Source organism: Silurus meridionalis, chromosome 8 (assembly GCF_014805685.1).
Source record: "Silurus meridionalis isolate SWU-2019-XX chromosome 8, ASM1480568v1, whole genome shotgun sequence".
NCBI classification, from domain to species: Eukaryota; Metazoa; Chordata; class Actinopteri; order Siluriformes; family Siluridae; genus Silurus; species Silurus meridionalis.
Genome location: NC_060891.1, coordinates 27511827 through 27524378, shown reverse-complemented (window position 1 = coordinate 27524378; position 12552 = coordinate 27511827). Strand labels below are relative to the sequence as shown.

The window sequence follows — 12552 nt, the reverse complement described above, 5'->3', positions numbered from 1 at the left end:
TTCTTGGCCTGAGGGAACACTAGAAAACATAAGGTTGAAGATCCAGGAACTAGGATCCAGAAGCAGCAACATGTAGCACTTAGATTCCATCTTTTGGCCTGAAAGGACACACTGGAAACCATAGTTAAAGATCTGGAAACTAGGATCCAGAAACTAAAACATCTAGCACTATAATGTTTTTTGGCTCTCGAGGACACACTGTAAACCACAAATTTAAAGAGCTAAGACTAGGATCCAGAAGCAGTGACATCTGGGATCATGTTTGGGTCTGAGAGAGGGAAACACTACAAACCATAAAGTTAAAGTTAAAAATCTGAGTCAGCATGCAGGTGGGCATGTCAATGGATCATGTTTTTTGGTCTGAGAGTACACATAAACCATAAAGTAAAAAGAAAAACGAGTAATCAGAATTCAGAAGGCCTGAGAGAACACACTGGAAAACAAAGTTGAAGAACAAGGAAACAGGATCCAGAAGCTGTAACATCTAGCACTAGGATCATGTATTTGGCCTGCGAAAAGGACACACCATGAACCATAAATTTAAAGATCTCAAACAGCATGCAGAAGGGTATGACCATGGACCAGGATCATATTTCTTGGCATGAATGAACACACCTAAAACTAGTTGAAACTCTAGAAACCATCACCCAGAAAAAGCAACATGTAGCACTAGAAACATGTTGAGGCCTGGGAGAAGGATTACATCTTCAGTCAACTTGTAGGTGGGTGTGTTCGTAGACCAGAGTAAATAATGAATGTGGTTCACAAATTTGTGGTCTGTAAGTATAATTGCTTATTGCTGCAACAGGAATCCAGACCTCTATCACACACACTGAGAAAACTTCAGGAGGGTTATGAACCAGGCAAGTAAACGATTTACTGAAAGATTTATGAAAGAACATTTAAATGGAGATCAGCAACAAAAATAGAGTCAAATCTGGGAACGATTAAGACATGAAATTGAAAAGTGGTTCAAAAGTTCTTCTGGTGTTGTGTAAAAGAAGTCTGCAGAATCGCATGGTTAGTGTGATGTGATAGAAGGATTTGTCGTGTCATCTCATATCACACGGAGATCCTTAGCTGAAGGGGAAACAGTGGTCCAGCTTAAGTGGTCCTGCACGTTCCTTTTGTACTTTGAATCCTCTTTGGTCTGTTAGACCTTTATCTGGTAGTGAAATCATCTGAGAGTTTTTGGCACTACATGGAAGGCATCGTGCGTCCACCATCTACTGGCATCCAAATGGTAGAATCAACATTCTTTCTTGTTTTGGCATCTGCTAAATGTGTAAATGCTTTTGAGTGTTTGAGCTTTACTTGATAATAAATTGTTCCCTTAGACCTTTACACCCTTTTTGTTGGTGAACCCCTTTCGAGCTTTGGATTCTACTTAGCTGTCAACTCTTCTTAGACCTTTATATTGTTATAAACTCATCTGAATCTTTGGCCTTTAAGTAGTTCTTCTGGACCTTTGGAATCTACATACTATGGAACTCTTCTGGACTTTGGGCCTTGCATGGTAGTGAACTCCCTTTAGTCCTTTACACGTTTGTTATTAGATTCTTCTTAAGCTTTGGACACTGGTTTATAATTAGTTCTTCTAGACATTACTTTATATAGTATTAAACCTTTCTGGAATTCTGGACCTTACTACATAGTGAACTCTCCTTAGAACTTTACACTCCTTTTGATGGTGAACTCTTCTCGCCCTTTTGACGCTACATTCAATAATCCCTCTGGGCCTGGACCTGTAGGCTGAGCAAGAGTACACATGCTGCAATCTAAAAGTTCTCCAGGGAGATCACAGGAGCATGACCCTTTACATTACCAAGGATGTACAGCAACTCTGTTTTGATTGAATGTAGTTCAAGATTAGTCTAAGCAGCCGTGAGCTTAAATGGAAACAGAAAGGAAAAGATGAGTCATGTACAGATATAACTTCACTGACGCAGAGGGTTTAGATGGAAATTGGAAGAGAGCTACACATCGTGCCTTGTGGGACACCAGCGAGAGTCTGCAGTGAGTCAATATGGAGCCTTTCCAAGTCACCTGATAGTTCAGTCTCATCAATCTCTTACTGTCCAGAATCTGATGGTTAATGCAACTGGACTGGAGATTTGTGTAACTGACTGTTATAAATCTAACAGCAGGAGGCATTTTGCTTTGAGAATGTTGATGGAGAAGTATAGAGAAGGTCAGAAGGAGTTGCATTGTGTGTTTGTAGATTTAGAGAAAGTGTACGACAGGGTGGAGTGAGGAGTTGTGGTATTGTATGAGGAAGTCTGGTGTGTCAGAGAAGTATGTGAGGGTGGTGCAGGGCATGTATGAGGGCAGTGTGACAGCAGTGAAGTGTGCAGTAGGAACGACAGACTGGTTCAAGGTGGAGGTTGGACTGCATCAAGGATCTGCTCTGAGCCCTTTCCTGTTTGCAGTGGTGATGGACAGGTTGAAGGACGAGGTCAGACAGGAGTCTCTGTGGTCTATGATGTTTGTGGATGATATTGTGATTTGTGGTAAGAGTGGGGAGCAGATTGAGAAGACCCTGGAGAGGTGCAGGGGGGCACCGGAGAGAAGGGAAGTGGTGCAGTTGCGGGGAGAAAAGGTGGAGGAGTTTAGGTACCTGGGGTCAACAGTGCAAAGTAATGGAGAGTATGTTAGAGAAGAGAAAAAAAGAGTGCAGGCAGGGTGGATTGGGTGGAGAAGAGTGATAGCAGGAGTGATTTGTGATAGAAGAGTATCTGTGAGAGTGAAAGGGAAAGTTTATAGGACTGTGGTGAGACCTGAGATGTTGTATGGATTCGAGACATTGGCATTGAGTAAAAGACAGGAGGTGGAGCAGGAGGTAGCAGAGCTGAAGATGTTGAGATGTTCGTTAGGAGTGACAACGATGGACAGGATTAGACATGAGTTTATTAGAAGGACAGCGCATGTAGGACGTTTTGGAGACAATGTGAGGGAAGTGGGATTGAGATGGTTTGAAGGGACATGGGGTATATCAGTAGGAGAATGCTGAGGATGGAGACACCAGGAAGGAGGAAAAGAGGAAGACCAAGGAGGAGGTTTATGGATGTGTTGAGGGAAGACATGCAGGTAGTTGGTTTGAAAGAGGCAGATGTAGAGGACAGGGGTATGGAGACGGATGATCCGCTGTGGCGCCCCCTAATAGAAGAAGTCGAAAGAAGAAGATTTTTAAGCATTTTGGAAACAAAACCAATAGCCAGTAACAGGAAGCTGACTGGCTGTTGGATGTTGGTCTAATTTGTAATACAGCAAATTATATTTGGACTAGCGGAAGAAAGATCTACATGAAAACAAAACTAAACAAAAAAACATTCTTAAGTGCTGCTGAAGCATTTGAATGAGTTGGTGTTCATGATCACCAGAAAACCTAAAACAGCCAGTTTAAGACACTTTAACTTTAAATTAGTGTTTAAGACACTCATTTTTAGACTTTTTGAAACCTCACAGAAACCCTGAGTTAAGGCCTAATTATCAAATGTGACCGCTCAGGATAAGGGTGTCTGCTAAATGCCATAAATGTAAATGGAATCATGAACAGTAGGGATGTGCATCTCCATAACTGACGGCCGATGAAATTCGCATAGTAAACGATACGATACAAAAGATTCCCCACTGTTACGATACAGTGCGTGACAATTTTCATTCAATTCAACTCAATACAATTCAAAATGGAAATATTTCTGATGCTCTACAATTCAATATGTTACAGATATTTTGTTTTTATTTCTTTATTTCAGACAGATATCAAATCATCTATTTGCTTAAGTGCCTTCTGACTTCTAACGCATGGTCCCCTTCACATACACGCCTTTGCAGTGCAAAAAAACAAAAAATAAACATGAAAATGTGTCTTCCTGTTACAGCTCTGCCTCTGCCATGTTAATCTGTATTCTATGCAAATCTCAGGACACGCCACGTCTCCGTAGTGTTGTGATACGTCATATTCACGTAGCAGCAGTGGCGCCGAGAGAACGTGACTGAGAAAAGGTTTAATGAGGAGAAAACAATCTACATATAAATAATTGGTCACATTCTAAATAATAAAAGTATAGCACATATACTAATAATTATATGTATGTAATGCACATGACGTTATACTCCAGCTTCTCTGTTCTTACCCCGAACGTGTTCGTGGTTCTTTGTTCTGCAGATCAGTTTTTCACATCTGCAGTTAGGACACTGACACGAAACGCGAAAGATCACAACACTCAGGAGGTTAAACTCATACATTAACCACAGCGGATTAAACAGTGTATCTCATCTCTCTCTAATCTCTTTACACTGTCACAACTCCCACACAGACTCTTCTTTCCCGATTCCAAATCACTGTTGTTGCGGTATTATCTCTAGATCTGAAATGAAGTGCTGAATCTTACATTCCCTGATAAACAGTTATATTCAAATACAGCTTTAGTATAACAAATAGAACAAAAATGGTCTAAGAACCCATCCCTGTGGAACTCTAATATTGAGGGTGTCAGGTGATAATAAACCTCTTCAGGTCACGTGGAGATAAGATCAATAATTTCCAGTGCATTTACACAAACACTAATATATAACATGAAGTGTCAGGGGACTGCTGTACATATTGTTGCTTTGATTCCAGTTACAATTGTCCAGATAAATCGGCTAATATCACTGAGATTGACTCAACAGAAGTTGAAGCATCGCAAACATTATTCTCTCAGCACCCAGAGACAAACGGCTGTGGCATTAGCCAGATTTAAACACACAATCTTATATTCTATCCCTGATCTTTCAGGCTTGTTGGTGTACACACCTTTTAACAGCAACTCCAATTGGGTGTTACACTAAACCAACACACACATACACACACTTACTTGCGAAAGAGTTCAATATGAACGACAGCGGGTGCGATTTTCTCCACCACGTCGGCGATGAAGTTGTATTTATATCTCAGACTTGTTGGTTTCTCCGAAACTGCAAGACAGAATCACACACACACACACACACACACACACACACACACACACACACACACACATAATTCAACCCTCTGAAACTTACAATGACATCATCTAAATAGAAAAAAGTGCAAAACATCAGACTGGTCATTTAATGTCTCTTTATTTACACCCATTTCAGAAAGACTGCAGTTAAGGTTTAGTTAAAAAAATAAAATAAAAAAAGAGAACCAAGAAATAAAACAAACAAAAAAGAATCTCAAAACATTTACATTGAAATGTTCATGTTAGTGTTCTGGCAAAACAAGGAACGTGTGAGTAATGATAATAGGGGACTTGGCATGCCTGTGTGAGGACGTGTAGAAGTATGTAGGTGTCTGTATGGGAATGAAAAACAGTGTAGTTAAGTATAGATATAAAGAAATGGAGTGTGAGAATGTGAAAAAGGAGTGTAAAAGGGAGTGTAGGTGTGTGTGTAATAGAGTGTAGGGGTCTATAAAGGAGTGTACAAGAGAATGTAGGATTGTATAAGAGAATTTATAAGAGCAAAAAAGCTTGATCTTGGTTTTCAGTATAAATAGATGCTGTGAAAACGGGGTGTCAGGATCCTTCTGGCTCTTTAATGATTTTTAACGATACTGCAGCGCCTTTGGTTAGTTTGGCGTGGCGAAGCCACAACCTCTTCGACTGCACACTGTAACTTTGTGTCAAACCTGGAGTAGGAGTGGAGGAGTGAAAAAGGGAGTGGGGGAGTGTATAAGAGAGTAGAGGAGTGTATGAGGGAGTGGAGGAGTGAATTAGAGAGTAAAGGAGTGAATAAGGAAGTGAAGGAGTAAATAAGTGAGTGGAGGAGTGAATAAGAGAGTGGAGGAGTGAATAAGAGAGTGGAGGAGTGAATAGGTGAGTGGAGGAGTGAATAAGGGAGTGGAGGAGTGAATAAGTGAGTGGAGGAGTGAATAAGTAAATGGAGGAGTGAATAAGTGAGTGGAGGAGTGTATGAAAGTGTGGAGGAGTGAATAAGAGAGTGGAGGAGTGAATAAGTGAGTGGAGGAGTGAATAAGAGAGTGGAGGTGAATAAGAGAGTGGAGGAGTGAATAAGTGAGTGGAGGAGTGTATAAATGAGTGGAGGAGTGATTAAGTGAGTGGAGGAGTGAATGAGAGAGTGGAGGAGTGAATAAGGGAGTGGTGAAGTGATTGAGAGAGTGGAGGAGTGAATGAGGGTGTGGAGAAGTGAATGAGTGGAGGTGAATGAGTGGAGGAGTGAATGAGTGGAGGTGTGAATGAGAGAGTGGAGGAGTGAATGAGTGAGTGGAGGAGTGAATGAGTGGAGGAGTGAATGAGTGGAGGTGTGAATAAGAGAGTGGAGGAGTGAATAAGTGAGTGGAGGAGTGTATAAATGAGTGGAGGAGTGAATAAGTGAGTGGAGGAGTGAATGAGAGAGTGGAGGAGTGTATAAATGAGTGGAGGAGTGAATAAGTGAGTGGAGGAGTGAATGAGAGAGAGGAGGAGTGTATAAATGAGTGGAGGAGTGAATAAGTGAGTGGAGGAGTGAATGAGAGAGTGGAGGAGTGTATAAATGAGTGGAGGAGTGAATAAGTGAGTGGAGGAGTGAATGAGAGAGTGGAGGAGTGAATAAGGGAGTGGAGGAGTGAATGAGTGGAGGAGTGAATAAGTGAGTGGAGGAGTGAATGAGAGAGTGGAGGAGTGAATGAGGGAGTGGAGAAGTGAATGAGTGGAGGTGTGAATGAGGGAGTGGAGGAGTGTATAAGGAGTGAATAAGTGATATACTCAGGGGTGTATAAAGTTTATTTTATTTCGTTTTTTCCCCTCTGTCTCACTGTTTCTCTGTCTACATTTGCTCTCTTTTCTCGTTGTTGTACACACACTTATTGCGCTCCACTCAGGCGTGTCTGGAAACGTTCTTACCTTCTTCTCCTGTAATTTGTGCTAATTATCAGAAAGTGAAGTGTGTGTGTGTGTGTGTGTGTGTGTGTGTGTGTGTGTTGTTGCGTCTAAAACAAACCGCACTAACTGCTTATTATCACTGCTCATAAACATTCGTGAAAACCAGCGCGAGTGTCATCGTGTTTACACTGTTGTTCTGTTGTGTGTGTGTGATTTGTATTATTACGTGTGTGTGTGTGTGTGTGTGTGTGAGTGCTCGCTGATCTGTAGTTTCCCGGTGCTGTTGTCTAATTACAGAGGATCACGGGGGAAAAAGTGCACAGCAGCCAGGAGTAAGTGTGCAGTGAGAGATGAAATGAGCTGTGAATGGTTTGGTTTTAAACTGAGAGAATAAACAGAGGAATGACAGACGGATGTGGCCAGAAGAAACCTGTATGTATCTACAGTCCCTCATGGAACGTTCTGGAGCCCAAAAATGTTCTTGTTCAGAACTTTCATGAGAAGAAGTAGTAAAAGGGGAACCCAAAAATCATTGCATCCTCAGATGTGGAACTTTCATGAGACATGACATCATATTTTGCAGTAATTATGTAAAGGTTTTAAACTGTTCTTTGGAGAATCAAGGGTTCTTCATGAAGTTCTTCTTCTTATAATCACACCTCACAGGAAACCACCCTGTTTCAGGTCTATATATAAACCAGGTCATATATCTGTTAGAACATATACTGCAGGTTCCTCCAAAAGAAGAACCACAGAGATGATTATTACACAGAATTGGTCTGGTGATCAGAGAAGCACACGTTCACACAGATCTTTAATTAGTACTTCTCCTTGGAACCATCTCCGATAACATTCTGTCTGTGGACACCCAACCATTAGATGATATGGTGTGTTTTTTCTGAGCATCCCGTTCTATATTTAGTCCCCGTTCGGCTGTTATAATGAGCTCCTTTCTTCTGGGAAGATGTTCCACTAGATTTTGTGGGGATTTGTGGAGATCCATTCAGTCACAAGTGTGTTAGTAAAGTCAGGTGTAGGTAAGAAGGTGAGGAGGTCTGGGGTGCAGTCAGCATTCATATTCATCATGTTCAATAGGGTTGGAGCTCTACAGCAGGAGATCTTCCACTCCAAACCATGTAAAGCAGATCTTCATGGAGCATCGTCATGCTGGAGGTAGTCTCCTAGTTAAGCGAAGGGAGAATTTCATGCTCCTGCATACAAAGACATCTTATACACTTTTGTCCATCCAATTGGCTCTTCAGGAGCACCTTTAAATGATCTCTGTAGAACTTTAAATTAAAGTGTTTCTCTTATAGAAGAATGTTTAGAAGAAGCGAAATGTTCCATGAAGAATCCTACAACAAAACATGAAGATATCTGAACTCTGTGTAGCTACAAGGAGCCATCTTTTATCAGGAAGCTCTCTGTGCTATTCAGCCACCATCCTCGTGATTAGAACCATTATATGTTCTATGTAGAAGTGTAGAAGAAACCAGAGATGGTTCCACATGCTCACAAAACTGAAGACATCTTCAACCTCAGACAGAATTTTGTTCCTTTCAGAGAGGAGTCTAAGCAGAAGAAAATCAAAACACAAGAACCAGAACCTGTATCTATTTTGTGTAGGACCTTGTAGATGTTTCTGGTTCTTGGCCTGATTTGTTGAAGCAGTATTTAGATCTTCTTTCCTTTTTATTTTGCAACGTTCTCATTTTAGTTCCGTGGCTCTTCTGAAAATAACTCATGAAAATAACTCCCAAACCCATGACATCACCATGTTTCACTCTCAGACCAGCGGCGTTTTGGAACCTGTACTTTTGTGGTGGAAAAAAACATGCAAACTGTAGAACATTACTGTGAGAACGAGTGCAGAGAAAAAGAAGTTCTGGAGTTCAGGATCTTCTTCACTCAGACTTTTCACTGTAACAGAAACGAGGCTCAGTGTTAAACTCATTATCTTACAATCTCTTCTCTCTCTCTCTCTCTCTCTCTCTCTCTCTCTCTCTCTCTCTCTCTCTCACACACACACATACTCTCTCTCTCTCTCTTCCTCTTCCTCTCTCACTCTCTCTCTCTCTTCCCATCTCCCTCTCTCACTCTCTCCTCTCTCTCTCTCTCTTCCCATCTCCTCTCTCACTCTCTCACTCTCTATATCTCTCTCTCTCTCTCTCTCTCTCTCATTCCCCATCTCCCTTTCCCACTCTCTCTCTCTCTCTCTCTCTCTCTCTCACACACACTCTCTCTCTCTCTTTCTCTCTCTCTCATTCTTCTCATCTGTCTAATTTGTGGCCCTCCATGTCTATTTTTCTTCCTCTCTCTCATTTTCTGTTATGTCTCCTCATTTCTCTCTTTAATGTGTATCACTGTCTCTCCTGACTGTCTCACTCCCTTTATCTCTCTTTATCCGTCTGACTCTCTTCCACTCCCTATCTGTCTCCCTCTCCTGCTTCTCCATCTATTCATACCTTTGTTATGAATGCTGTCTATTTTTCTTTCTGTCTCTCTCTCTCTCTATTTCTGCTCATCATTCTCTCAGTCCACCCATCACAATTTCTCTCTCTCTTCACAGTCGACTTTATCTCAATCTTTCCTTCTCTACCCAGTCCTCCACCTTCTTTTTCTTTCCCTTTCTATCACACTCTCACTCCATCTCTAACCTGCTCAGTGAACTGGAAGTCGCCCCCCCCCCTGTGTGATTATAGAACTAATCAGTATTAGATCTCACACCCAGGTCGTGTTTTGAACGTGGGATCTTATAGTGAAGGACAGGAAGGGTGGTGAGGCGTACGGAGGGAGAGAAAGAGGGGGAGAGAGGAAAAGAAAGGGAGAGAGAAAGAGAGATGGGTAGAGTGAAGGAAAGCCACAGCATCACATAGAACCAGAAATTCCTTTACAAGACAGAAATTGAACATGTACAAAAAGACACACACACACACACACACACACACACACACACACACACACACACAGAAAATCAGACAGAGAACCTGAATTGTCAGAGTACACATGTGTAAATGCTTCAAGGTTCTCCTTAACCATGTATCTACTGCATTCTGGTTCGGTTCTCCAAAGAACCTTCATGAAAGAAGTAGAAGAACCCAAAAACTTATATATATAAAATCAATCTATCCTTAAAGTTTTCTTCACACAAAAAAGACACACACACACACACACACACACACACAAGCACACACACAAGCACACACACGCACGCACTACCTTCTCCGCAAGGTCCCTTGTGCACCAGCAGCACGGGGGTCTGCTGAAGCTCCAGCGCGCGCTCGCCGGCCCGCTTCAGCGCGCACGCGCTCCGGTACGAGAATCCGTCGCTGCCGCACACCGGTTCGTCGCTCGCGCACGCGCACACCGCGGTTCGGGATCTCCGCCGGAGCCCGACTGTCGATGATGGAGATGATGGTGAGGACGACTCGACGCACCGCAGCCCTCGCGCGCACACCGGGTCGCCGAGCCGCCTCGCGCTCCCCGCGCACGCCTCGCCCTCTCCGGACGCGCACACAGCGCAGCAGCCGCACGCGTCCAGCGCCAGCTCCGTGGCGCAGCGCGTGGACAGCGCGGGGCACCGGGACTTGTCGCAGCGCGCGGGACACGCGCCGACGAGCGCGCGCTTGCCGATCCGCGCGCTCGCCGAGGACGCCAGGGCGACCGAGAACAGACACAGCAGCACGGGACGCAGCGCGAGACACTCCATCTCACACACACTTTCACACTCTCTCCCACACACACACACTCAAACGCTCACACACACTTCCGCACGCACACACACTGTGGAGTGAACAGAAGAACAGGAATTTGTTCGGTCAGTGTACGTTCTCTGCCTGATCCCGCCCCTTTAATCTTCACTGACCAATCAGAGCGCACCGAACACACCACATGACCAAACAATCAAACTGAACCACATGTTACTGTGATACAACAAAATACAACAAGCGAGTTCTCCTGGAGACCTGAGGTTCTACAGGTTCCTCCTACTGCAAACAGATGGTCTACAGGCTCCTTCTTCTTAAATGTAAAAACTCCTTCTTCTGCATATTTCAGGTCCATAATCTTCTTCTGCAAACCTAAACCCCAAAACTCTGCAAACTTGAGGAACAACAGGTTCCATCTACTGCAAACTTGAGGTCTACAATCTCCTTATTCTGAGAACCTAAGATCTAGAAACTCTTCTTCTGCAAACCTACGGTCTAAATCTCCTATTTGGCAAAGCTGAGGTCTACAATCTTCTTCAGCAAACTTAAAGTCTACAAACTTCTACATCCGCAAACCTGAGATATACAAACTAATTCTTCTGGATACCGTAGATCTAGAAACTCTTCCTCTTAAAGCTTAAGGTCTAAAATTCCTACTTCTGCAAACCTGAGGTATACAACCTCCATCTTTAGCAAACCTGGGGTCTACAAACTTCTATGTCTGCAAACCTGAGATGTACAAAGTCATTCTTCTGGAAACCTGATAACTAGAAACTCCTTCTTCTGCAAACCTGAGGTCTACAACCTCCATATTCTTCTACCATTTTGTATTCTACACATTCATATCCTTCCCAGCTTTAACTCTTACATTTACCAGCTTGTGGTCTACAAGCTCCTTTACTTGCCATCTTGAAGTCCTTTTCATGCTCTCCTGAGATCTAAAATCTCCTTGTATTGCCATACCTATTACTTCAAGACTTTTTTACTGCTGTTTTAATGCCATCTTGATGTCTTAGAGGCCCTTCACCTCCCACCTCCCATACTGAGTTTTACAAGCTTCTTCTCTGACCATCTTGAGGTTTCAAAACACCTTCAACTGCAGTCTTTAAGTCCACAAACTCCTTCACCATATTGTAAACTACAAGCTCCTTCACACATCCCATCCTAAGGTCTACAAGCTCTTCCTCCTGCCATCATAAAGTCTACAAGCTCCTTCTCCTGCAGTCTTGAGGACTGCAAGCTTCTGGCCTGTGGGTTCACTATAGAGATGAATCCGTATGGATCTTCTACATTTAGTGCAATACATCGCGCGCTTCATCTTACTTAATGCAGTCTGTAACTGCACTGCCCTCTAGTGGATAATTTGGGTTCTGTCACTCTCTGTTGTTAACCTGGAGAATGCTCACTCCGAGTGTGTCTGATTTATAAAATATCACAATAAAGCTTTGCAGATTTTGGAGGATTTTGTTGGTAGGTGAGGGGATGCCAGATTGTGTGTATATTTTGAGGGTTCAGTGAAGTATCGCCAGATTCCCACAGGGGTGTTGCAGGATTAGGGAAGATTTGCCAGATTTCCAGGGAAATGTTGGGGGATAAGTGTAGGTTTGGCAGATTTCTGGAAGTTTATTGTTTTCTGAGGTGTGGAAACCATCAATACAATACAAAAACACAATATAACAACACGTGACATTACAGAGAGACATTTCACATCTGGAGGTGAAAACCATTTTACTAAAACGACAAACCCAGTTACACTCCAAACCTCTACACTACAACATTGCACCTACAACATCTGGAGCAGTTCACAATCAATATTCGTGTAATAACATGACAAAAACATTAAAAATGTAAATAAAACACAACCTACTCACCAGAGATACAGACTCATAATGTGCAGCGCCCCCCAGAGGCTGTAATCCAGTGGTACCGCTCGTATTCACTGGTCTGGAAGTGGAGAACAAACCCTTTCCCGGGCTGAGACACGCTAGCTAGCTTCA

At 42.9% G+C, this 12552-nt stretch overlaps 1 protein-coding gene across 2 annotated transcripts in view; it reads right to left on the bottom strand.

Annotated features, from left to right (window-relative positions):
• Positions 1-10676, bottom strand: part of LOC124390442 (serine protease HTRA1A-like) — a 31758-nt gene extending 21082 nt beyond the window's left edge. Inside the window, exons 1-2 of one of the 2 annotated variants that reach the window (XM_046856379.1) lie at positions 10068-10676; positions 4860-4959 (exon numbers count right to left, since the gene is read on the bottom strand). In XM_046856379.1, coding sequence (XP_046712335.1) covers positions 4860-4959; positions 10068-10557 — 590 coding nt within the window. In that variant the 5' untranslated portion in view covers positions 10558-10676. The remainder of the gene's footprint in view (positions 1-4859; positions 4960-10067) is intronic. The other variant, XM_046856378.1, reaches the window with a different exon arrangement.
• Between the last annotated feature and the right edge of the window lie 1876 nt (positions 10677-12552).